The sequence below is a fragment of the Myotis nattereri genome (assembly GCF_964212035.1).
Source record: "Myotis nattereri genome assembly, chromosome: 1".
Lineage (NCBI taxonomy): Eukaryota > Metazoa > Chordata > Mammalia > Chiroptera > Vespertilionidae > Myotis > Myotis nattereri.
In genome coordinates this window covers 206,913,692-206,941,535 of record NC_138075.1, presented here as the reverse complement: position 1 = coordinate 206,941,535, position 27,844 = coordinate 206,913,692, and the positions used below count along the sequence as shown (strand labels likewise).

Here is a 27,844-nt window from a genome sequence, read left to right as displayed (position 1 = left end):
CAATCCCACCTAAAATACTTCAAAACAAATTTTCGATTTATCATTTCATCCATTTCTTAAACACCTTACAATTATAATCATCAAACCAAACAATATGTATTTGAAGTGTTGACATATGAAATTAGGAGATTATGGAATGTTATCAGTTTGTTAAATATCAAAGACTAGAACGGTGATGCCGAACCTATGACACACGAACTCATTTTTTTGGTTGATTTTTCTATGTTAAATGGCATTTAAATATATAAAATAAATATCAAAAATATAAATCTTTTACTATGGTTGCAAATATCAAAAAATTTCTATATGTGACACGGCACCAGAGTTAAGTTAGGGTTTTTCAAAATGCTGACATGCAGAGCTCAAAAGGTTCGCCATTACTGGACTAGGATATGAAAGTAAATAGATGACGAAGGGTATAGGGTAAAGGATAACATGGAGAGGACCTTGGAGCAGAGCAACTATCCTATATAATAAAGAGCTAATGTGCTAATTAGACCAGACTGCAGAACAACCTTCTGGAACGACCAGTGAGCGGGGCTGCAAGGGCTGAGCCCCTTGCACGAATTTCGTGCATCAGGCCTCTAGTGTTTATCATAAACACAAATTAACTGCATCTCCCAATACCTACTAAAGGTGTACCACTTTGTTTCCCTTCGCAGAATAAGTTACTGGTATACAGACAAATAATTCAGACACCCTTGCCTCAGATTCAAATTCATGCCTCTGCAAAATTAGATTACCTTCAGGCCACCCCCCAGAATTCTCCATCCAATGATAAACAGCTACACAGTGTTGCCTGTCACTGGTATATTCTTGCCTTGATAATTCTTTCAAAAAAAGAAGTCACTCTTTCTATGAAGTCTTACTAGAAACTTAACTGTTTACCAGCCAAACAGTTGGAAAGAATTATCAGTTTAAGAAAAAGTCTCAAATCAATACAAGGCTTTTATTGTACATCTTTATAGTTTGACAAATGTGGCAAACCATTCGGCATCTCGGTGTTTCTATAGCTGGACAACTGTAAAAAGAAATAAAAATGTCTGTAAATCTCCATCAAAATCCTTGCCCAGAAAAGTTCTACTCTAAATATAAAACACAGATTCACATTTTAAAATGTGAATGCAATTTCATTTATTATCTGCCAAATTTACTTTCAGATTGCAACTCATTTCTGCCACTGTAACTCATTAAGTCTTAGTAAATTAAGATACCCCCCCCCCCCAAGTAAAGCAGTAATAAAACTTAAGACACTATAAGAACCTACCTCAGACCTTATTCATCAGCCTGCTGAACTGTTCCTTTTTCAGAAACATAGATACCATCCAAAAATTTCCTGATATCCTTGTTTTTAACTGTTGTGGCTTGCTGAATCAAAGCAGCTATAAGAGATAAGGCAATAACTTTACCAGCCAAACCCATTTAAAACCTGAGTATTTTGAGGAAAGCTTTTAATTTCCACAATTAAAAAAAGCTCACCAAATGAACAGAATACCACATATTCAACTACAATAATATTCAACTAGAAAAAAATTATAGGCATAATAAACATACAAACCTGAATTTGATACAAGTTCAATGTCATTTCCTTCAAGAATCAACTCATCTTTCTGGGCTTGAGATACTGAACAAGCAACGCCTAAAAGGGGAGAAGGTATTTGCATAGTGTCAACGTATAACCAGATGTGCAGAGAAAATATTTCATTTAATCTCTCCCATAGTAGTTACACACTGATTCAATTACGGAGTAGAGAAGATGACATTCAGCTAGTACATTTTAGCTATAGAAAGCTTGTATTCCCATCCCTCCAGACCCCAATGGAATAAAAAGGACCAAGAGCTTTAAAATTTTCTACACCCTATCCAGGGTTACTCAGTGGTTAGAGTGTGGACCCTGAACAATAATGATCTGGGGTTTCCCAGTCAAGGGCACAAAGGAATGTACCTGGTTTGCTGCAGGTTCGATCCCTGGCCAAGTCTAATCAATTCAGGAAGCAAGCAATCAATAGTTCGTTCTCTCTCTCCTCTCTCTCTCTCTCTCTCTCTCTCTCTCTCTCTCTCTCTCCCCTTCCACTCTCTTCAAAAATCAATAGAAAAATTATCTTCAGGTAAGAATTAACACACAATTTTCTAATGCTTCAGTGTTTATGTATCAGGCAAGAACTGCTCTAAGTGCACTTCAAATTTAGCTAATGAGATGTTCCCAATTTTACAGATAAGGAAAATGAGCTACAGAGACAACTGGCCCAAGGCGGATTGTGAGGCCTCAGAATTGAACCTAGGCATTCTATGTTATTAACTGCTATCCAAATAGTCTTTTTTAGGATTTCAGTTTGCAAAGCGAATTAAACACAACTACCATGCCCTGCAAACTACTCTAATGCAAAAGCCTTCAGGAATTGCAACTGGTATAAAGCCTTTAATTAGCACCAAGAGTTATTATAAGCATCATCAAAACAGACAATTCTGAAATATATTTGGTTGTATTCATAGCTAACCCAAACTACCAGCCTTCACAAGTACAAAGGAAATATTTCTGAACCATGAGAAGGTATGCACATACCTGACCTCATCCGAACTCTGCGGATGTATTTTTCGCCCAAGAAATTTCTAATTTCAACAAGAGAACCATTCTCCTGAATAACAACGTTGATGGGGAAGTGAGCGTACACAGACCTCATCTTGTAACGGAAGCCCTACATTAAGTAAACAATTAGCAATGCTGAGAAATTTGAAAGACAAGAAATCGTTTTAAAAATTTGTAGGATACTTATAATTTAAAAATAAAACAGTCCTCACATAGCATTCGTCAAGGTTTTATAACTGTCACCTGAGCCAAGCCTTACAAAAATTTGATACACAAACATTTGTTTCAGTGTCTCCTCACTGGACTGTAAAGCTCCTTAAGGAAGCATTATGTATTTTTTCACTTGGAGTTTACATACATATTATTTTGTCTTAGTTTCAGGTGGACAACATAGTGGTTAGACAAACATATACTTTACAAAGGGTCCCCCAATATTTCCAGTACCCACCTGGCATAGTTACCACATTACTGACTACATTAAGGAAGCATTATTTTACTACCGCCTGTGCCCACAGCAATCAATGCTAGCTTCTTTCAATAAGAAACCCCAAGTCCTTTACCTTGGACATAAGACTAACATTTACTGAGTCACTAAGGTAGGATAGATGGCAAGAACTGAGGATATTAAGACAAGCACTCTGCCCTCAAGGAACTTATTAGGTTGGGAGCAAGGGGAGACATGGCGAGATAGGCTTACAATGGAGTCCAGTACAAGTTGCCATTACCAGGTGTACTCCAGGACAGACTTTTAATTAAAAGAAAAGCATTTCAGCAAAGACAGAAGCATCAATTTTATTTTAAAGGCCAGGGAGAGGGATTTGGAAGGAGAATAGTGATATCAAATATGCCTTTAGGGAAATGAACAGGGAGCTCAGAAATCAGATCCATCTTTTCCTATCCCTATCAAGAGGCCTTGGTGATGCGAGGCACACCATAAATGAATCAAAACCTACCCGATGTGCTACAATTTGCAATAAAAGCAAAACAAAACACACCCTCAGCCCCACTAAGACCACCGGGTCTTTCCTTGCATTGACCACTTAATGCTAAACACTTAAAGGAGACCCTAAGCAAACACTCTAACTAATAAGATCACCTGTTCCCACATTCTAGAGCTCAGAAATTTCAGTAAATCACATGCATAATTTATTCCCCACAGTAGACACTTCCGCTGCCTAAAGTACAGCCACCCCTTAAAGAGTTGTCTGAGGGATTTGCTTACCAGCGTAACGCCCTTGATCATGTTCTGTACATGACTGCAGATGGTGCGAACTGTGGCCAGTTCCTTTCTATTTCCCCACCATTTGTCAACCCGGAGCTGTTAACAGAATAAAAACTTTAGCAGATTCTTTCCAGTAATAAGTAACTTGGAAGAAAAGTCCGTTTACCCAGAGAATTACACTACATTCTAACATGAGGCCTAATTAAAGCACATGCTTTTCAACTGGAAAGATGGAACCACATATAAAGCCCCCAGTAATTAACAGCTATCACTGTTCATCACAGGTACACAGTTTTACAAAAAGGAACGACAACCCGCTTCCCTCCTAGAAAGCTAAAATGCTAAGTGTGAAGAAGCCTACTGCCCGATTCCGAAGATCCTTACAACAACAATCCCGAGGAACTTGCAACAGTTGTTAAGACCGGCCACTACCGAGGGCTACGGCATGGGGCTTTGTTGATAGTCCCCTCCTTCAGGAATTTGGTTCTCCAACTTCGCTAAAACTACCTACAATTTTTGACACCAAATTTTCAGCTAAAACATTAACCCTCAGTCCTGTCCTTTTTAAAGCAGCCAAATACGATGTTACTGAAGCACAACCTTCCAAACAAGCAATGAAGGTGTCACACACACACATACACACACAAAACCTTACCCGCTTCTTCTTCTTTCCGAGGAGACTGAGCTCTACATTGATGTGGTTGAAGTCCCTCCGCAGGGTGCCCCTGGGGCCCTTCACGATCACCGTGCGCCCCTTCAGAGTGATGTCCACTAGGAAAGAACGCATTGGTGAGGCGGCGGAGCCGGGGGCAGCGCGCGCGGTAAAGGCGTAAGAAAAAGACTAACGTCAAGTCCCCTACCATTTTCGGGGATGTCCACAGTCTGATTGCTGAGAATGGTCTTCATTCTGAAACACAAACACTCGGGATAACCAGAGACCCGAGCAGGGCCACGTTCCGCCCAAACTACCCTGCCCCGGGTGTCACATCTATCGGAGACCGGCAGGCAAAAATCCCGGGGAGCTCACGGGTGGACCCACCGGGAGAGCGGCGCCCCGTGCGTGCCGGCCTGCGAGCAGCAAGCCGGTGTCCCGAGGCCCAGCGGACTAACTCCGACCCGGCGCCACCCTGGGAGCCCTATCAGCGAGGCGCCATCCCGGCAGCGCTGCGGGGCGGGGGTAGGCCCAACAGCCGGGACAGAGCTCGAATCCCAGTGCCGCCAAACCCAGATAGGGCCCGCCGCGCGGGGGAACAGCCAGGATAAAGCCTCCGAGCGCCATACCGGCGCCGCTGGCTTTCCCAGAGCCGATGGCTTCAGATTCCCAAAGCCCACCGAATTCAGACATAACCTCACCTCGCAGTAGATGCGGCAAAGAGGAAGCGTCTTTCGTCATCACGTTCTTGTAGCCGTAAGGGCGCTGCGTATGGCGTCATGAGTGCGCGCCGCCACTCGGCTAAAGCAGCCAATCGGGAGCCAGCTTGAAGTTCCACCGGTTCAGTGGTATTTAAGGTCAGCTGTCATAAATACCAAGAGGATTTTCTACCTGTTTTTTCCTGGTAACTAGATCCCGGGACCCTGCTGGAAGGCGGAAGAGGGAGATGTCTCTACGATGCGGGGTAGTGGTCCGCACCGTGAGACCCCAGGTGAGCGGCGGGACTTCAGGGTGCGGGCGTGGGGTGGGGGGCTCCATTCTCTTCAGTGCGCCCAATAATAAGGCCAACAATTTCTGATCATTTACTTCTACCCAGGCACTGTTCTAATCTTTTCTCTTTTTTTTTTAATGGAAGCAACAAATTGCTCTATTCTCGCGGCCTTCTGGATAACATGTGCTGTTTTTTTAAAAAAAAAAATTATTTTTATTGATTTCAGAGAGGAAAGGAGAGGGAGAGAGAATCATTGACTGGCTGCCTCCGGCACCACCCTCCCCTGGGGGTCTAACCGAAAGCCCTGCTGGTGCCGTAATCCGGGAATGGGCCCGCCCCACCACTGACTGAGCCCTGCCCGCGGGGCTCTAATCTTTTTTCACGTGATGTCATTTAATGCTCCCAACTCCCCTGTGTGGTACAGTCTCTGGTATTGGTTTCTTTGTAGATTCTCTGGCCCACGCTGAGAGCTTTTCTCTGTTTATCACTGAGTTGAACCCTGCACTTTTTGGAGCATTTATAGGAGCACTGTGTTGAGCACCCCTTATTATTTACTACTATAGGCCCAGTGTGCGAGATTTTTGCACTGGGGTGGGAGGTCCCTCAGTCCAGATTGTAAGAGGGCACAGGCCAGGCCAATGGGTGCACATTGGGGCCAGGGAGGAATCGGGAGGTTGGCCAGCTGGGGAGGGACCTGGGAGGGCTCCAGGGCCTGGCGGGCTAATCCCTGATTGGCTGGACCCCAGCAGCAAGCTATGCTACAGATTGGAGCGTCTGCCCCCTGGTGGTCTGTGCACCTCATAGTGAGTGGTTGAGCGGCTTTAGCATATCATTAGCATATTAGGCTTTGATTGAACAGATGACCGGACACTTAGCCTATTAGGCTTTTATTATATAGGAAGCATATCAGGCTTTTATTACATAGGATAGGATGTACTAGACACCACTCTGGATGCTGAACACACAAGCCTGTGCTGTAGGCTTTCCCAGAGACAAGGACAAGTGCTGTAGCAATGTGCAGCACCGTTAACAGACGCTCTTCTTAAATTGTTGAAGATTCTTTTGCATTAGATGTACTGACTTTTGCAGTGTTTGGGCTATCTTGTCATGTTCGTATTCACATCTAGAAGCTAGTGGTTTTTTATGGTCAACAAATGTACAGTTGACCCTTGAACAACAAGGGTCTGAACTGCAAAAGCCCACTAATGAGGTGTGTTTTTTCCCCCCTATGTGCATTTGGGAATCCCGATGGGAAGGTAGGATTGTACGCATTGATCCAGTTCGTTTTATACAGGGATGTGAGCATCCTCAAATTTTGGTATCTGCAGGCGGGTGGGGAGAGGGGGTATTAAATGGTAAGTAAATTATTCCAAACCCCACTAAATAAATGTCATAACGAACTCTTTAGGTATTTGGAAAATATTTGTGCAGTCCAGTCAGAGCAGTAAGTTCCTTGCCAGATGAAAAAAAGGAAGTTTTACAAAATGGACCAGACCTTCAAGATTTTGTATCTGGTGATCTTGCTGACAAGAGCACCTGGGATGAATATAAAGGAAACTTAAAGCGCCAGAAAGGAGAAAGGTAATTGAAATTTTTAGATCATTTTAATGTCCAATTCCTTCATCTTGCATTATTCTAAGATATAACCAAACCTTAGAGTATATTTTTAATCAGACTTGTTAAATTTAGCTTAAAATCATTAAAAGGAAGTGTTAACAGACATAGAATAGGTAAGTAGGTGAAATTGTTGAAATGCTTTTCTCTGTGCTCTTTGATAATTTTCCTTTAACCTTTCTAGGATGAACCATCCTACATCTCCATCTCCTTTTTTCTATTCATCATCAAATTTCTTCAGAAAGTAAAGGTTATTACCTTACTACTAATCTATTAGACCTTGTTAAATTTTTCATTGTACTTGGGTGTTTATGATCTAACTTGTGCTTCTCGAAGTCTGTGTACATATGACCTATGGATATCTTGACTTAATTTAAAAGAATGGAGAGGGGATTTCATGCAGAGGACAAATTGTTTTGCTGATACTTTACCCAACAACTTCTAGATCCCAAGTGGGTGTAAGTCAACCTGAGGATACATAGTCTTCACTCCAAATTTCAGATTTTTCTCATTTAATAATCAACATAAAAATTGAGAATATAAAGTACAGCAGAAAATCCTCCTTAATCTAAAAAAATATAGAATTTTTTCATTGGGAAATGAGATGTTCAAAACTTCCTCATTCTTTTTTATTAGGATGGTGTTATTCTGTGCCTTTGCAAATGATAGCCATGAGTGTAGTGCCCTGTTAGACACAAATATCAGTGTTTCCCAAAGTGTTTGAGCAAGCCTACATTTGAATCTCTGTTCTTTCTTCTGTGGCAAAAATTATAAGTTAATTCAGAATAATGGGGCGTAAACCTCTTAACCAGGAATTAATAGATCAACATATGATTATTAGATGAATTAATAGATCAAAGCTGTATGATTATTTGGGGATAAGTTTGTTAATGGATAGTTTTCATTTTCCTCAGGTTAAGACTACCTCCATGGCTAAAGACAGAGATTCCCATGGGAAAAAATTACAATAAGCTGAAAAATACTTTGCGGAATTTAAATCTCCATACAGTAAGTTGTCAAAGTGTTAAATATGTCTCCTAACCAAAAGCCATACATTTTCTACATGTGTAACTTAAAAATTAATAAACTACATAGCAATAACAGTAAGTAAAGTGTTTAGGATGCATTACTATTAATAATGGAAATAAATTTAAAAATTATTTTCCTTACAAAAGAAACAAAAAGTAATTGAAGCCCTAGCTGGTTTGGCTCAGTGGATAGAGCATCAGCCTGTGGACCAAAGGGTCCTGGATTCGATTCCAGTCAAGGGCATGTACCTCAGTTGCAGGCTCCCCAGCCTGGGCCCTGGTCAGGCTCATGCAGGAGGCAACCAGTCAATGTGTTTCTCTCACATCAATATTTCTCTTTGCCTTTCCGGCTCTCTTCCACTCTCCCTAAAAATCAATGGGAAAATATCCTCAGTGAGAATTAAGCAAAAAAAAAAAAAAGTAATTGAATTTCTTAGCTTCTCATTTAATAGTAGGGGGAAAAAAGATTTTCCTGCATATTAGGAAATGAGGGTTTGTTTGTTTTATATTACAAGTTAAGAACTTGCTTGTAGGAAAGACCTCATTTACATAATCCCAAATGTTAACTATACCACTTTGGTAACTGTTCAATATATATCTTTACAAACCTTTTCTTTGCACATATAAAATGTATACATTCATATAGTTTTTAACTTTATAAAGATACAGTTTGACAACTTAACAGCATTTTTAAATAGTGAATTTCTTCATACATATGTTGTAAAGATGTACAGGTAAAATGCCTAGTCACTCATTTGTTCAATTGGTAAATATTTTCAACCTGGTTGTACTCAGTACCCTTTTGCTCACAGGTGTGTGAGGAAGCTCGATGTCCCAATATTGGAGAGTGTTGGGGAGGTGGAGAATATGCTACTGCTACAGCCACAATCATGGTAAGGCCAGTCTCAAACTCTAAAGCTTTAGTCTAGAAATTGAAAGGAAATGTTTTATGTCTTTCTCCTAAAAATATGCATTATGTGCCTCTGATTAGATTTTTCATTTCACATGGATTTTTGCGAAATGCATAAAAAAAACAACCTGACAAAATAAACCAGCCTGTTATGATCTCTCCCTTCTCTGAATAAATCTCTGAATATATTATTGATTTTTCCATCTGTCTGACAGTTAATCATGTGCTGTCTTGAGCTATATCTTCTATTAAGTTTTGGAAATGTTACTTATGGTACTGAACTTCTTTTTCCCCCTAAACAACAAGAATTTATTTTTCTCATGGGCTTTTGGTTGGCTGGGGTTCCACTGACCCTGACTGAGCTAAGCTGAACTCCAGGAAGTAGGTTGGGTTCAGGTCTGCTCTACAGAGCTTTATTTACCTTGGACCAGCAGCTATTCAGGGCATATTCTTATGGAGAATGGAAGGAGTACAAGAGGGCAAGCCAACCACCTATGCACATTTGAGCTTTCTGCTTGGTCATGCCTGCTATCATTCTATTGGTCAAATTAAGTCATATGGCCAAGCCAAACATCAGTTGGGATAGACACATAAACTCCTCATCCAGTGTGTGGGGATTGCGGGGGGCAGGAGGGGGGGGGAGGGTTGGGTTGGGGGAGAGGGCCTGCAAGTAACATGGCAAATGGTGAGATGTATAACCTTAATTTGGTTGCCTAAAAATTTGGATTAACAGTGCAGTCTACCATATTTATCCAGAGGAGTGTGGATATAGAGGTATTGAGGTTAACCTGTATTATGTGCAACTGAGAATTCATGCTTGTCTGGAAAGGTCTGATAAACCATTGCATTGTACCAGCTGGAGGCTATTCACTTGAGGAAGTGGGGATTCTTATGAGATAGAGCTCCTTCTTATAATGCAGAGCCAACCAGGAACTTATCCAAGTCACACAACCTCAGTTCTTGGAGGAGTCATTCTGAATATTCCATGATGGGGATCTCTGGTTCCACCCCTTACCAGGTCCCCTTTCCCACTGTTGACTCATAACTGGTTCCTGGGGAGAGTTCATTGTTTCATTAAAACTGTGAGACATTGGACCAAAGCATCATTGCTGTCAGTCCCCTCTGAGAGGGTTAAAGGGGGAGAGGAGCTTTCTCCTCCAAACTACAACCCCTACAGAACATCTGCAATGGCTGTGCTTGCAGGGGGTAGACACGGTGGTGACCTGTGGCAGCAGCAGCAGTGTCCTGGAGAAAGCGATACCCACAGAGAGCAGATTATTAACTTTTTATATGTTTTCTGTTTCATCTATTTAACAAGAAGGAGCTGTGCCTTCTATTTAATTTCCACAGAGACCTGCATATTGATGTTCATTAAATATTTTATTTCTTTTAAATCATTTTATTAATATTAAATAGATACAAAAGAATCTCTATAACTTATGTGTAAGAATATCAATATAGCAAATAACCTAATAGCTCCAGTTTGAGAGTAGAACATTAGCATTATCTTTGAACCCGCCTATGCATTCCTTGCGGATCGCATCTGTTGGCGTCCAGCCCCAGCAGGTCCAGGGGTTCCCAAAGGTGTGGACGGAGGCAGAGTTCAGTATGATCATCATAGCTAGGTTCTCTTTCTATTGTCCTGTTATGCCGGGAGCCGGTCCATCCTTGCTGTTTCAAGGGACCTGGCATATATGGCATACTGTTCTTAATATGTTTGCTCACCTTCTTGGCACCATGTGTTTTAACCAAGGTCTCCTCTCTGAGAAAGGTTGTTTCCCCAAGTAGGGATTTTCCCCTGAAGTTAGGGAGGGAATAAAACCCCTCAACTAAGAGCTAGGCGGGTAATTAATCACTTTAACTACAAAGAATCATGCTTAAGCTACATAATCTTTACTCCCTGGAATGGAGATAAGAAACGCCCTAACCTTTGTAATAGAGATTGATAGGATTGAATCAACTGGTATAAATACAGATGTAACAAGACAGCAGGAGACAGAACTTAGAAGACAGAACCAAGAGACACAGAACCTACACAGAACCTAGAGACAGAAGAACTTCGCTGGAGAGAACATGGCAAAAGATCCTGGACAGAGACTGGCAACAGAACCTAGAGACAGAAGAACTTCGCTGGAGAGAACATGGCAAAAGATCCTGGACAGAGACTGGCAACAGAACCTAGAGACAGAACCTAGCGAGAGAACATGGCAAAAGATCCTGGACTGAACCTGACTATAGAACATGGCAAGAGAACCTGACTAGAACCTGGTGACTGAACCTGGCTGGAGAACCTGGCTACAGAATCTGGTGACCGAACCTGGCTGGGGAACCTGGGGAACCTGGCTGGAGAACCTAGCAAGAGAACATGGACACAGAACCTGGCTGGAGATCCTAAGCAGAACCTCTCTGGAGATCCAGACCAGAACTTGGCTGAAGATCCTGGCTGGAGATCCTGGCTAGGCTGCTGATCAACTGAACACTGTCTCCGTGTCCTTCTTTCTTCGCCGACTCCGTCCACGCCTTTGGGGACCCCTGGACCTGCTGGGGTTGGACCCCAGCATCGTTACATCTGTATTTATATCATTTGATCCTATAACCATATAATCACATCATGGTATGTTTTGGGTAATCTTCTACAGTTCCTTGTTTCATTTCCATAGTTTCTTATCTGATCTTTACCAAAAATCCTGTTTCTATCTAGTTCTGTTGATTTTAATCTTGTCTAGGTTAACCTCTGTGTTCCATTATAAGGGCTATTCCAAGGTCGCTGCTCTACTGATAGGCTACAAGGAAGTGACTGAAGGAGTTTATCCTACCCAGTAAAGGTTATGTCCTCCCAGCCTCGCTGCTTGCCTTCCCTGGGACTGCCCTGTGTCGGTGGATCTCCAGGGGTATAGGCTTTGGTGCTTTCCCTGGTGGGCAGACCCCTGGGGTTGTGGGCCCAACAAGTCCCAAATTTATTGCCAACAGTCTTAGTCCAAGTTCTTCATAAGTAGTGCATGGTATTTCTGTAACACTAGGGGGATTTACTGATTTATTCTCTTCCTTAGTCCTGTTAATCCCTAACCTGGGGAAACAACCTTTCTCGGGAGGTGGTCCTGTTTAAAACACATAGCGCTAAGAGGGGGAGCAAACCATATGCCATATATGCCAGGTCCCATGAAACATAAGCTGTGCAGATGTTTCTTCCTTGCAGCGACTGTGTCAAGCAGCAAGGTTGGACCGGCTTCCAGCACGCATCCCCTTTCTTTTTCCCTTAACACCATTCTTAATCCTGAGTTTATCACTTTCTATTTTTTTCTCCTTTTACCACATTATATTTGTGTCCCTTAACTATATTGCTTAGCTTTGAATGGTTCAAATTTCTTATAAACAGAGTCAAATTGTATTCATTCTTTGTAACTTTATCCTCTCAATATTACATTCTTGAGGGTCATCTGTCTACTTGATTGAAATGGTAACATCTCTATTTTAGTTGATGGGTGACACATGTACAAGAGGTTGCAGATTTTGTTCCGTTAAGACTGCAAGAAAGCCACCTCCGCTGGATGCCAATGAGCCCTACAATACTGCGAAGGCAATAGCAGAGTGGGGTCTGGATTATGTTGTCCTGACGTCTGTGGATCGAGATGGTTAGTGTCATTATTACCTCTTCTGGAAATTGGCTCTTACTAATTTGTGGCATCACCTTGAGCAGTGGGCTCTCTTGTTTCTAGATTTGCCTGATGGAGGAGCTGAACACTTTGCAAAGACTGTATCATACTTAAAGGAAAGGTACTTGTGTAATTTAAGGACTTTTTTGGTCTCATATAAGTTCAGTATGGTCTTTACTTCAAAGCAGTGGTATTAACCTTTTTTTAGGGGGGGGGGGTGTTATAAATCCCTCTGATAATCTGCTGGAAATTATCTGCCATAAAAAAGCATATGTAAACATACAGATACATATTTGCAGAAATTTTAGGGATTTGGAGACACGAACTTATCCACGAACCTTTGGTGCCCCTGCTTTGTATTTGAGTGCTAGTCTAAACTTCCTTTGAGTAATTTTAAAAGAAGTATAAAGCTGCAGTCTTCCTAGCACTGATTTTGAATAAATCATCATCTAGAAGGAATAAGGATGAGATAAGCTCCCACATTGTAAAAATATGTAAGTCTTGATGTAGATTTTATCTGTATTTATGTGTCCTTGGAATTTTACCCATAATCCACATTTTGCGATTATAACCTCGTCCATTTAAAAAGATTTAAAAAGGGAGTTATGCCTATTTCCTATAGCTCAGTGCTAGTCTAGCACCTACATTCTTAGTAAATGTTTCTTCAATGATTCTTGTAATATTTTCTACTTAATATATTTTATAATTCATTAAAAAAATTTTTGTTTGCAACCCACTAAATTGATTTCACAAACTACTAATGGGTTTCAACTTGCAGTTAACAAACAGTGAGTTACAGGATGTGTTCTTTCAATATCTTTTATATCCATGAAAGGGCATATTTTTCTTTTTTTTTTTTCTTTTTTTTAATATATTTTATTGATTTTTTACAGAGAGGAAGGGAGAGAGACAGAGAGTTAGAAACATCAATGAGAGAGAAACATCCATCAGCCGCCTCCTGCACATCTCCTGGGGATGTGCCTGCAACCAAGGTACATGCCCTTGCCCGGAATTGAACCTGGGACCTTTCAGTCCGCAGGCCGACGCTCTATCCACTGAGCCAACCCGGTTTCGGCATATTTTTCTTTACATCTGTTCTCTTAGGAAACAGCTCCCAAAACTTTACCAAAACTTTACAGTTTGTGGAAAAATTTGTCAGCTGTCCCGGTTATTTCTGCTGCTGTCAGAGAAAGCAGCTCTATGAGCTAGTTCACATTTCAATGCTTGAATGTATAGATATAGCCAATATAAATAGAAAGATTAATATTTAGCTTACACTCTATTTAAGCAAAGCTCAACTTGATTCAGCAACTCAGAATAGCTTTTAAAGCCCATAACACTTGTGAAATATTTGCAAGGACAGTTCTATTTGATGAATTTTAAAAGAAATAAAAATCAAAGCAATCAAATAATGTTTACATTCACATAGAGATATCCCAATTTACTTTCTAAAAAATAAAAAATATTTTATATTTAACGTTGTAATACTTATATTTTAATTCCTAAAAAAATACATATTTTTTATATGCCTTCTTAGTAATGCTTAAAAATCTGCACAGTCTCAAAATGTATCCTGGTTGTCCTTGGCTTAGAGATGTGTTTTAGCCACTGTGTACATATTATTTGATGTTCTGGATTTATTTTTTCATTAAACAGTTCAGTTATAAACATTTGTATGTTCATGCTTTTTGGGGCAGGATTCTAAAGATTACTGTGTTGAAACTGATACAGAATGTGTAGGGTGATTTCTGTTTTGAGCAGCAGTTATGTCAGTTCTTCTCAGTTTAATGCTTATCTTTTTTTCCTTTAGGAATCCAAAAATTCTTGTGGAATGTCTCACTCCTGATTTCCGAGGAGATCTTAAAGCAATAGAAAAAGTCGCTCTGTCAGGATTAGATGTATATGCACATAATGTAGAAACAGTTCCAGAATTACAGAGGTGATTACACATACAGAGTAATGTTGGAATGTTTTCTCACTTTTTTCAAAGGAGAATTTTGTAATAGACTTTGATGAAGTGAATTTTTTTAAACAAAAGCAACGTAAATAAATAAGCCTGTTACAGAAAAATTAAGATAATATTGCCAATGAAAGAATGTGATCATCACCCATAATATTTCTACCCAGTAATATCAGTTTTCAACATCCAAGTATAAATATCATATTTATGCATGTGTATGTTTTGTTATACACACATAATGAGCATCTTTTTTCTTTTTTCGATACTATCTTATTACAAGTGCCAATGAGTTATTTTTTCAAAGAACAGTGTTAAAAAAATTACAAAAGAGCAAATACTTTGATTATAATTCTAAAAAAACAAACAGAAAAGACTATAAAATACATTTGGCATTAAGATATGCAATAAATGCCGAAACTGGTTTGGCTCAGTGGATAGAGCATCGGCCTGCAGACTGAACGGTCCCAGGTTTGATTCCGGTCAAGGGCATGCACCTGGGTTGCGGGCACATTCCCAGTAGGAGATGTGCGGGAGGCGGCTGATCGATGTTTCTCTCTCATCGATGTTTCTAACTCTCTGTCTCTCTCCCTTCCTCTCTGTAAAAAATCAATAAAATATATTTTTAAAAAAAGATATGCAATAAATGATGCCAAAGAAAAACTGGTATTCCGATGTGTTTTAAAACCTCTTTTAAAAAGTAGACACTATACTTCTTTACTTTTTCTAAAAATTTTAGTGGGTAGAAATAATTATAGATTGTTATTCCACATTATGACTATGCTCATATTTCAAAAAAATAAAAATTATTTTAACCTTTAACATTCATTTTTATTAATCTTAGTAAAGTTTTTGATAATGGTTTTGTTAGTTTATAGACATTATACTGTGTTATAGAATTTGAAAGAAATATGATAAAGAATAACCATTTCCACTAAATCATAAACTTTAGGGAGCATAATTTAAATTCAGTGGAGAAGTACTTTCAGAAAATAATGACTTTCTGTATTACCAGTTTTGGGGTTATTTTTTAACTCATTAATTGGTTTCCTCTCTTCTCAGTGAACTGGTCTCTGGTTAAAAATAACCACAACAACAAATCAATTACCCAAAAATAAAGGTTGCTTTTGATTTCAAATGAATGCTGGTTTAACATCAGCAATTTAAGAAATATATATTTTTATTGATTTCAGAGAGGAAGGAAGAGGAATATATAAATATTAATGATGAGAGAGAATCATTGATCAGCTACCTCCTGCATGCCTCCCACTGGGGATTGAGCCTGCACCTGGAGCATGTGCCCTGACCAGGAATTGAACTGACTTCCTGGTTCATAGGTCGATGCTCAACTACTGAGCCACACCAGCCAGGCTAACATCAGCAATTTCTATCCATTGGGCCTTGTCCCAATTTAAACCATGGTGGTTTGGCCCCTGTTGAAGTCTGGCACACAACCTGTTCCAACCCTGCCCTATCTCATCATACCACCACCAGTGGGTGCCAATTTCCCTGTTTTCACTTAAGAAACATTATCCTTTCCAGTGAAAATTCCAGAATCCTGCATTTTTTTAAACTAGGAGATGTCAATGTTGTATACTCACCAGCAGAGGGCAGCTTAGTCTTTTGAAAAGAAATTATCATAAAGTTTCAGCCCTGAAATGTGGGTTTAAGTTAAACAGTTTTTTCTTTGTTCAATATGAAGATTTTCTTCCACGCTTTTTCCTTTGTTTCTTGACTACCTCTTATAATCACTCACTCTCAGCTTCAGAATTCTAGCTTCTCCTCAAGTACTTCATAAATTGAATTACTTTTCTTTTCTTTGCCCCAGACTTGAAAGGCCTTAACAGTCAACAGCTAGGGCGCCCGGCAAAGCCTTATTTTCTATCCTAAAGTAACAGTTAGACATTGGTGCACAAATTCTACCATTGAACCATAAGATGTAACGTAATGTCCAGAATGTACTTTTCTGGTCTTTCATGTTGTTTCCATAATTATGTGCTTAGTTGAACTTGTGGCTATTCTTGCTGACAACAGCCCTGCTGTTTTCAAGGAAAGTTCGTGATCCCAGGGCCAACTTTGACCAATCTCTGCGGGTCCTGAAGCACGCCAAGGAGGTTCAGCCTGATGTCATTTCTAAAACATCTATAATGTTGGGTTTAGGCGAGGATGACGAGCAAGTATATGCAACAATGAAAGGTAAAGGAATTGAAAATTAAAACTCTTTCCCATTTTTTTATTGATTTTTTTATTGATTTTAAAGAGGAAGGGAGAGAGAGATACAAGCATCAATGATGAGAGAGAAGCATTGATCGGCTGTCTCCTGCACACCCCCTACTGGGGATCGAACCCACAACCTGGACACGTGCATTAACTGGGACTAGAATCGTGACCTTCTGGTTCATGGGCCGATGCTCTACCACTGAGCCACAGTGGCTGGACAGGATCCCCACTTTGAAGGCCCCATTACGATTCCCTCCATAATCTCAGTGAAAGTTCCAAGAATTAAGTACAATATATGTTTAGAAATAGTAACATAAAAAGGGAAGGATGTATGTTTTCTTAGAATTTTGTGGAATGATATGCAGGAAGGTCAAAATATGAAATTTGCATCCCATTTTATTTTCTACCCTTGTATCAAGTAACAACATGATTTTGTCCACTTTTCTTGTTCAGTTAGACAATTTTTGAGAGCCATCTAGGTGCCAGGAGCTCTGGCCAGCACTGACAGTTCAAAGATGAGTAAGATGAATCCAGGCCTCTGAGAAAGAGCTTACTGGCAACATTGTCACATAACATGATATATTTTGGACTTTGCTAACCTTAGTCCCGTAAGCCCATTTGCTTTGTGATTCTTAGGCTTTTTAAATTTTTAAACATAACAGCTTTTATTTTACCTGAAAGCCCTTGGCCTTCTTGTAGCTATTTATTGTTTCAAAGAGTAATGAGTTCAAATAGTAATTAAAAGCTTCTCTTTTCCACAGTTCATAATGTTTTACTAGAAAGATTCCAAAGTCAAAGATCAAATCACATCCCCAGTGCATATCTTATACATTTACCTAAAGCCTTATATAGCATGTCTGGTCTACAATGTGGGTGTTTTTGGGCCTTTGATATACTGTTCTCTTCATCTTTTCTGCCTAACAGACTCCTGCTCTAGACACTTTCCAACCCTATTTTAGCATTTATTCCATAGTAATGGAGTCATTCATCTTTATTTTTTATTTTTTTTAAATATATTTTATGGATTTTTTACAGAGAGGAAGGGAGAGGGATAGAGAGTTAGAAACATCAATGAGAGAGAAATATCGATCAGCTGCCTCCTGCACACCCCCTACTGGAGATGTGTCGGCAACCAAGGTACATGCCCTTGGCCAGAGTCGAACCTGGGACCCTTTGGTCCACAGGCCGATGCTCTATCCACTGAGCCAAACCGGTTAGGGCTGGAGTCATTCATCTTTATATCAGCCCCCATGATTGTCTTAATCATTCCTATATTTTCAGTCCTTACTATATTTCCTGGCACATAAATACCTTTGAATGAATGGGTACAGTCTTACTTTCCAACATCAGGATTATAGGCCAGGATAAAGTTCACACTGTTCTATAGTGAAATTACTTTCTGAAAAATTATCCTTAAATGTATAATTTTAGCATCACAGAAGCATCTGCTAATATAATGTGTTTTTGTTTTTTTTCTCTAGCACTTCGTGAGGCAGATGTGGACTGTTTGACTTTAGGACAGTATATGCAGCCAACAAAGCGCCACCTCAAGGTACAGCTACCATGAATTGCCAAATGTTTAATTAAATCTTTATTTTCCACAGGTAAAATTACAAAGCTGCTGGCTTTTCTTTAAAAATATTATTTTATTGATTTCAGAGAGAGAGGGAGAGAGAGAGAGAGAGAGAGACAGAAACAACAATGATGACAGAGAATCATTGACTGGCTGCCTCCTACACACCCCAAACTGGGGATCAAGTCCACAACCATTTATATAAAGCTCTAGAAAATACAAACTAATTTATAGTGACAAAGCAGTAAGTGGGGAGGGGTGGGAAGGAGGGATTGAGAAAACTTTTAAAGGTGATAAATACGTCCATTATACTGATTGAGTTGATGGTGTTTCACAGGTGCATACATATGTCAAAACTTCATTTAAACTTGTGTAGTTTATTACCAGTTTATACTTCAGTAAAGCTGCTAAAAAGCACCAATATTTTCAGAATCACGTAAGAATGAGATATATCACAAGAAACAAAATTTTGTAACTATGTATGGTGACGGATGTTAACTAGACTTACTATGGCGATCATTCTGTAATATATAAGAATATCAAATCATTATGTTGTGCACCGAAACTAATATAATGTTTAATGTTTTATGTCAATTATACTTCAAAAAAAAAAAAAAAAAAAAGGATGAGACAGATAAGTACTGCCTTACTGACAGGCCACTACTCTTTGAGTTGTTACTTCAAAGTGCCTGTGGCATCGTGGAAAGAGTACGTTTTCCACTTGCTTGTCCAAGTTCCACCTCTGTCACAAACCTAGTGACCGCTCAATCTTCAGTGTCCTCATCTCTAAAACGTCCCTGCTTATAGTGACATCAGGCTTTATAATGTTAGTTGTCATGCAAACGTATTGTATTTAATGTTATTAAAGTAGCACAAAGATTGATATTTTCAACTTATAAAGTCTCTCTATGGCAATAAGCATGCTTTAAGACCTGCTCTTTTTAATAAACAATTCAATGAGAGAAAATGGAGATAGTGAATCATTGTTCTTCTCATGTGGAAAACAGCACCTTTTCTACGAACTTTACTGAATGTAGAGACTGAGCAAGATAACAGGTATGAAATGCTTTGAAAAATCTTTGAAAACGTTTTGACAAATATTAGGTGCTATTACTATAACTATGCTTTATGTCCATGTGGCTAACGTAATGCTTAGAGGTACAGGGTAATGGTGGTTCAAAGGACCAAAACACTGGTCCTCAGCATTCCTTTAATTTTAATACTTAATAAATGCCTACTAAACGTAGGCACTGGAAGTCTAAAGTTGAATGAGGTATCTTATATTCGTCATCAAATTAAGTCCTTAAAGCATCCAGATAAGGAAAATGAGACTTCGAGGGGTTAAAGAGCAACAATCAAGTAAAACAACAAATATCGCCCTAACAGATCTGGCTCAGTGGATAGAGTGTCGGCCTGTGGACTGAATGATCCTGGGTTCGATTCTGGTCAAGGGCATGTACCTTGGTTGCAAGCTCAACTCCCATTAGGGGGCATGTAGGAGGAAGCTGATGGATATTTCTCTCTCATCGATATTTCTAACTCTCTCTCTCTCTCGATTCCTCTCTAAAATCAATAAAATATATTTAAGAAATAAAATAAAAATCTACCTGTAAGTTAAAAAAAATCCTAGTGGAAACACTGAGACTGGCCACCCTCTCTGTCCATCTCTGATAATGTCAGTAGGTACCTACATGGTGGCTCCTCCTTTATTCCGGTCCTAGGAGAACCAGAATGGACATGTGGTATGAACAAGAAAGATAACTTCTATATGCAAAGCCACTAAAGCTTTATGGGTGTAACATCTAGCCAATCCTAATGGTTATGAAGTAGCAACTCTGCTCTCTAGGAGTTAATCTCAGCCTAACATTAGAGGCCAGACCTCCGTTGTTGTAGACACATGGTTTTGACTTCTAGTCCTGCCTTTTATTTACTCTATCATCAGGTAATCTACATTCAGTCGCTGAGCCTGGATTTACTCTCTATGAGACAGAGGTTTAAACCATTCAGGGTGACACATCACCTGGTTGCCTCCTGTACACATCCTAACCGGTGCCTGTGATGAACTCTGTAATGGAGCTACAGACAATTGACCAGAGTCAACCTGCAACCCTTCAGTCGTAGGGCCAACACTATCCACTGAGCCAAACCAGGGAGGGCTAACATGTACACTTTTTAAGCATGCCCTTTTGATGTTTCCATCCATGCCTGCATTCCTGAAACCAAGTTCCTCCTGCCCTCCTCAGTGCTTCTTTCTTGGCAAATAAAATAACTGATGCAAGGAAAAAATAAAAAAAGAAAAATCCTGATATTTAAATCCATATATTCTACACTCAATAGTTTGCCCTTTTTACTGCGCTCTCAAAATTGCTTATAATCACAAAAGCACTCAATACTAACAAATCATGCCACCTATGTGCTCTACATATATTTACTTATGTCTATTATATAATATGTAATATATATAATATATAATATGTATGTAATATATAATATATACAGGGTGTCCCAAAAATATGTATACATACTTTAAGATCTGATAGCTCAGTTGTAAAAATGAAATGTATTTTAATAAACACTGCCTTTATAATTATTCAAAGTGTGTTATAGTTTTCAGGACACACTATATGTATATACATATAAAATATATTACAAAGTAAAAACTAGAAATTGCCCTGTGCTCTATATTAAAGAAGACAGTACGTACATCTGTGCCATAGATGAGGAAGTCACCAGTTAAGGCATGACCTAAAATCCGGCACTTATCATCCACTGCTGGGAAGAGTCGAGTCTCACGCTCTTCTTGAGTATCCAAGAGTTCACTTTCTATCTAAAACAAAGAATAGCAGTGGCTCGTAGGGGAGGATCTTTTCCTTAGGTTCAGTTAAACATTCAGACTCAGCAGACTGCATAGGCCAGTTTTCTCAAAGGCGTCAGGCAGGAAGCACGGCTTACGAGCAGGGCAGCATTAGACCCCCCCTCTTTAGCGGGAACACAGGCTCTGAAGTTGTCTAGTGGCTAATCCCTGGCTTCTCAGAAGCAAAGAGCCAAGAACAGATGTGGCAGATGCCCTGGTTTGGAAGCCCCACATTCCAGGGCCAGCATCTCTTGGACAACTCAAGAGGCCTAGTTTCAAGGACCCCCACAAGCAACGTGCCTAAATGTACGAGTCAGTGCACTCCAGGAGGCCCAGATGTGTGGCATTCCCATCAGCTTTTATAGTTCATTTACGGTTTCTCCATGCAGTTACCAACAGGGTCATTTTTACCATAAGCACTGTTGGAAGCAGCTCAGTTGATAAACTGGCGGGTTTCTTGCCAGAGCTAGAAAACTAACTGACCATCTCCTGCAGAAGGGCAAAGGTTTCTGTTAATCCTTTATCCACACCTGGCTTCTAGCTAGTCTGTACAAGGTTGCTTCCTGACCGAAGTTTTTAATAAGACACTAAGTTAACTGACAGGCCTCCAGGACCTCAAAGTTATACTTACCAAGTGTAACTGGACTTTGCCTTCAAAAAGAGCAGCAGCGTAGTCCGAATGAAGGCAAACACTGGCCACTGTCCCCAGATACTCCACATCTTTCAATTTTTTCACACCTGTAGCCATTAAAACAAACAACACATTAAAATATGAATAAAATAAAGATTTGCAAATAATGTTAACCTTTGCAAGGATATTAGGAGCCTAAAATTTTTATTTTGTCCTGAGCCTAAAATTTTTATTTTGTCCATGCTAAAGGAAATAGTTGCCATATAAATTTGCCTTCCAGAATTCTATAATGGTTCCCATGAAACAGAGTAATCGAAAATAAAATCACATGCAAAACAAATATTAAACCTTAGTGACAATAAGCTTAATGGTGTCTTCTATCTGAGAATAATTCTCAGGCTTGTTCTATTGCTGAGGGATATCTGACCTCCAGTGAGGGAAGGGACTGGATAGGGTGGGGAAAGAAGGAGGGGGAAAGCAAGGCTCCCTTCAGATGCTAATGGTCATTATCCAAACAATAAAATCAGGGAGGAAACCAGACCAAGGAGTCACTGTGCAAAGGTAGATCCCACTTTTTATTATTTGTGTATTTGTTTGTTTGTTAATCCTCACCTGAGGATACTTTTCCATGGATTTTAGAGAGAGTGGAAGGAAGAGGGAGTCAGAGAGAGAGAGAGAGAGAGAGAGACACGTGCTCTTGACCAGAATCAAACCTGCACAATTTACAACAGTTAAAGTCCCAAGTGCCCATCAGTAGAGCTGTGGTACATTTATACCTTGGGATTCTATGCAGCAGTAAAAAAGAAGGATCTCTTACCCTTTGAGGCAGCATGGAGGGGCCTGGAGAGTATTATGCTAAGTGAAATAAGCCAGATAGAGAAAGGTAAGTATCACATGATCTCACTCATATGTGGAATCTAATGAACAAAATAAACTGATAAACAAAATAGATCCAGAGACACAGAACCATAGAATAGACTGCAGAATCTCGGAAGGAGGGTAGGGTCGGTGAGTGGGAAGAGACCAACCAAAGAACTTGTTTGCATCTATGCATCATCTATGCACACAGACAATAGGGTGGTGGCTGGCGATGGGGGCAGGCTAGAAGAGGTCAATGGGGGAGACAGGGGATATGTATAATACTTTCAACAATAAATAATTTTTTATGAAACCACCTTGAATGCATGGGTATCAATTTTCTGTAGAATCAAAATGGTTTATGGAAATTCTAGAATCAAAATTAATTCTTTAAATCTAGGTTGAAGAATACATTACTCCTGAAAAGTTCAAATATTGGGAAAAAGTAGGAAATGACCTTGGATTTCATTATACGGCAAGTGGCCCTCTGGTGCGTTCTTCATATAAAGCAGGTGAGGTAGACTGCGGGATGGTTTCATGTAGGCCATAACTTTCCACATTTACATTTTAATAGTTGTGGTTGTCTTTTGTGAAGAAGAAAAAAAGTGGGGAGGGTTTGGGGAAACTTCCTTAGGAGATTTGTTTCATAAGGGTCATATTGAGGGAACATTTACTCTTAGTTGTTCATTTGTTAAATAAAGAATCCTTCCCTTCCCTACCTTAATATGTAATAGCTCAGCTACTCTGATGAAAGCAGAAGTAATCAGTTAATTCTATGCTTGGATATCAATAGTAGGTTACTCAGAAATGACAAAGATCCATCAAGCATATAACATGGTTTTTTGGAAAACGTAGTCATTTGACAATGATGCCAGTTGTTTCTTCAAACTCCACATTTTAGATCAAACTAAACCCTTAAAAGTGTTTGACAGCATTGCTGCCTGCAACATTAATAGCTTTGTGTTTTTCCTCCCAGAGGCAACAGAAAAAAAAATTCTTAAGATTATTTTCCCGCCCTAACCGGTTTGGCTCGGCGGATAGAGCGTCGACCTGCGGACTCAAGGGTCCCAGGTTCGATTCCGGTCAAGGGCATGCACCTGGGTTGCGGGCACATCCCCAGTGGGGGGTGTGCAGGAGGCAGCTGATCGATGTTTCTCTCTCCTCGATGTTTCTAACTCTCTATCCCTCTCCCTTCCTCTCTGTAAAAAAATCAATAAAATATATTAAAAAACAAAAACAAAAAAAAGATTATTTTCCCTATAAACATTTTTTGTTTTTACTTGCTACATGCAATTTTTCACCTTTGTAATTTTAGCTCTTATTTTGATCCAAGAGATCTTTATGGTGTTTGCCCTGTCGGTTAGATTTCATTATAACGTTTTGAAGAATGAACAGCTAGTTATTTTTTGGATGTGTCTGAGCCATGTTGTTACTGTTAATGATCTTTTCTTTTTATTTCATTTTATTTTTTAAATACTTTTATCTGCTCTATCCCTTTTATTTTTTTTTTTTATTTTTAAATCCTCATCCAAGGATATTTTTCCATTGATTTTAGAGAGAATGGAATAGACAGGGAAAGACAGAGAGAAACATCGATGTGAGAGAAACACATCAGTTGGTTGCCTCCTGCAGGAGCCCTGACCAGGGCCCGGGGCTGGGAAGAGCCTGCAACCACTGTAGGTACCCTTGACCGGAATCGAATCCCGACCCTTGGGTCTGCTCTACCCACTGAGCAAAACTGGCTAGGGCTTAATGCTCTTTTAAATGCCTTTTATAGTAGGGTCTAAATCATAGATAAGCTTAAATTTGGCATGAATTATATTTATAAAAATTATACAAAGTATAAGTAATATTTATTGTGTTCCTGTAAAGAAATTAAATGAAGTAATAATAGTTTATCCTAGTTACAAAACCCAAGAGTTTGATTGACTGCATTGACAGAATGTGGGGACTTTGGAAACTAATAATTACAAGTGATTTATTCTTCAGGCAGTGCTAGCAAGCTAACACTATATATAAAGAATAGAAAAATACCAGCTTCCAAAGTGGTTACAGTAGAGTACTGTCATTTGAAAGGAGTTTTTATTTTGTTGTTTTTGGTTTTGTGTATGTGTGTATGTTTTTAAGGAAATTTTCTAACATTTATAAGGAAATTAATTACAAATATTTTAATGCTTTTTAAATTACCAGTAAAAGATCAAATTCTGGTTATAGAGCATTAGATTCAGACCATGCATTAGGATCTGATAATAACATTTGTTTCGCTCCTATCAGATTTAGATAGAAGTATGGAGCAGCAAGGATTGTTTTCTCCATTACTTGGCTAGTTTATGAGCTTTGGGATTCTTTGTGATTGTATACGGAAGTTTGCAATTCTACTCGTATATTTGGATGACAAAGAGACTTGATCAGACTCCTCATAAAATCAGACCTGCAGCTCTGAGCTCTGCCAATAAGCATTGAGCTGTGCTGTCACAGTGATAGACACACCTTAGGGGGCAGAGAAGAAGCCATTATAAAGGAAGAGCTCTTGCTTCCCTAGAGGGGAATGAGCTAAAGAGATTCCATCGGATGAGTCTGCTCAACTGAAACGAGGTCTGTTTTATAAACATCACATCTCGGCTAATAATGTAGCAGAATTGCTCTCCGAAAGGAATTGTGCCAACAGCAATACCTTTGTCAGTGATGAGGAATAGATAGTACACATAGTGTGGAATAAATGTACAGAAGACCCATAGATACAATAGGGTCATCCTTTATAATACTGAGTTACTAGAAAGAATAATAGTAAATTATTTTATTCATATGTGGAATTTAATGAACAAACTGAACTAACAAGCAAAATAGAGACAGACTCATAGTGAGAGAGCAGGCAGACAGCTTTGGTGGTGGTGGTGGTGGGGGGTTATGGGGGATGGAGGGATTGAACAAAAAAGAAAAAACTCATGGATACGGCAACAGTATGGTGACTGCAGGGGAGAGGAAGGTGGGTGGAGGTGGGAGAGGGTGAGGGGGGGATAAATGGTGATGGAAAAAATATAATAAAGAGGAAAAAAACAAGAATAATAGTAGAGATTGTAGTGATCATAAAAAAATTATTTTAAGAATAATGACTAATCATTGTTGGGGAAAGAGCCAAAGATATAGGAGATATTGCCATTGAGAAGAGAGAAATGCCAACAAACACAAAAATCTTCTTTAAAGGGAAACACTGAAATATAATTATTCTGACATTGACTTTAAGTTGATATTAATCTATTTTCATTTTTCCTAAATAGGTGAATTTTTCCTGAAAAATTTAGTGGCTAAAAGAAAAACAAAAGCCCTGTAACACTTAACAAGACATTCAAGATCACAGGAATTCTAGAACTGGATTCCATTTGCTAACAGAGGTGGTGGCAGAATGCCTATGCTTCACTGGATGAACCCAATTTTTGTTTTAAGAAAAATGTCAATAAGTTGTGCATATTTTAATTATAGCAATTTATTTGCCTTTTAACATATCTTTTTTGTCCCCCAATAGACAGTTGCTTGCTGTGATGTAATCATAAAACATCCTTGTAATAGCTTACTGTTTTACAGTATAATTTAAAAATACATTGAAAACTTCTAGCAAACCTTAAGCCTCTCTTACTTGTGCACCATTGATGCATTGCATTTCTGATAAATAACATACTATGATGAAACAGGCAATATAGCTGGAGACTCTGATCAGATTACGTGTAATTAGATTTGTTCTTCACATAACAGTATAACATCATTGGGATGATTTAGAAAGGCTTAAGAGCTTGCATGTTGACTTTTACATTGGTGTGACCACTTTAGTTCGGCAAAATAGTTTTGCATCGATTACTTGTTTAGGGCCTTGGTGAAACCAAGACCACGATGTTGTCCGAGACAGGGAAATGTGATCTAAGGGTAGTTTGCTATCACCATGCACTGTCCCTTTTATTCCTCACATTGCTCTGAGGAGGCGGTTGTATGCATAATAGTATCTGAGTAAGGAATTTATTTCCTAAGTACCAGGAACTTTTGACTGAATCTTGTCTTTCTTCTACATCTCACAAAGGAAGTCTTTAGGTGGCTATATTGTAAAATATGTAATGTGGCTAGCCAGTTCTGTTTTGAGTTTTAAAATGTGTGAACTAGTATTTTTAATAAAAATAATGCATAACTTTGAAAATTAGTACATTTTAATTTCACTTACAGGAATCAAACATACTTTGATTCACTTTCTTTAGAGATCCTAGTAAATTTTGCCGTGTAAAATTAACTTCATCAGTTTAAATGTAAACATCTCTGACAACCATCCTCCCTAAAATCTATTCTTTCACGGGAATAGTAGATTAGATTTTAATGTTTCCTAATTTTGCACTGTGGATGCGAATGGGAATGAAACATTTTAGCAGAAGAATCTTTTTGTCAAATGAAATTTAATGGAATCCAGTGTAAAATAATTAGAATGGCATAACTAACCATTATACCATGACTAAAATCCATGACCTGATGCCTGGGTCTTGCTGGACATTTGGGTGTGATGAACATATACTGTAAAGGTATACTCCTTGCACACCTGTAACAGACATACAGGCTTGAATTTTTAAGAGGCCAGGGCAGAGCTTTGACCTTCCTAAACAATGATGCATTAATAAGAAGTACATTTCGCCCCAGCCAGCTTGGCTCAGTGGATAGAACGTCGGCCCAAGGACTGTAGGGTCCCAGGTTCGATTCCGGTCAAGGGCATATACCTTGGCTGCAGGCTCGACCCCAGGTCCTGGTCAGGGCAAGTCCGGGAGATAACCAATCGATGTGTTTCTCTCACATTGGTGTTTCTCTGTGTTTTCCCCCCTCCCTTCCACTCTCTAAAAATCGATAGAAAAATATCCTCGGGTGACAACAACAAAAAAGTACATTTAAATGCAGAGGCAAGGCAGGAGGTCTCTACAAAAATTCTTGATTGGGCAGCACAAGTTAATAAATACATCAGTGTTCTCCCATGTGTTACAATCTGTTATGTGCCCATTTCAGTATGTCTGCTCTTTTTATTTATGTAGTACAGATGGTGTTTTTAATAAAGTGAAAATGATAAATGCA

General features: G+C 39.2%; 2 protein-coding genes across 2 annotated transcripts; one reads left to right on the top strand and one right to left on the bottom strand.

Moving 5' to 3' along the window:
* Positions 1–930: 930 nt before the first annotated feature.
* Positions 931–6,280, bottom strand: RPL9 (ribosomal protein L9). The gene is made up of 8 exons (XM_081093014.1): positions 5,163–6,280; positions 4,670–4,716; positions 4,465–4,580; positions 3,810–3,905; positions 2,564–2,696; positions 1,559–1,639; positions 1,268–1,382; positions 931–1,021 (listed from the first exon to the last, which is right to left on the bottom strand). The coding sequence occupies exons 1-7, from the start codon at positions 5,240–5,242 to the stop codon at positions 1,276–1,278; spliced, it is 660 nt and encodes a 219-aa protein (XP_080949140.1). The 5' UTR covers positions 5,243–6,280; the 3' UTR covers positions 931–1,021; positions 1,268–1,275.
* LIAS (lipoic acid synthetase) lies at positions 4,978–27,844 on the top strand. Its single transcript, XM_081093006.1, has 11 exons — positions 4,978–5,452; positions 6,861–7,033; positions 7,981–8,074; positions 8,907–8,987; positions 12,480–12,636; positions 12,721–12,778; positions 14,468–14,596; positions 16,665–16,810; positions 18,316–18,386; positions 23,151–23,262; positions 26,029–27,844. The coding sequence occupies exons 1-11, from the start codon at positions 5,408–5,410 to the stop codon at positions 26,079–26,081; spliced, it is 1,119 nt and encodes a 372-aa protein (XP_080949132.1). The 5' UTR covers positions 4,978–5,407; the 3' UTR covers positions 26,082–27,844.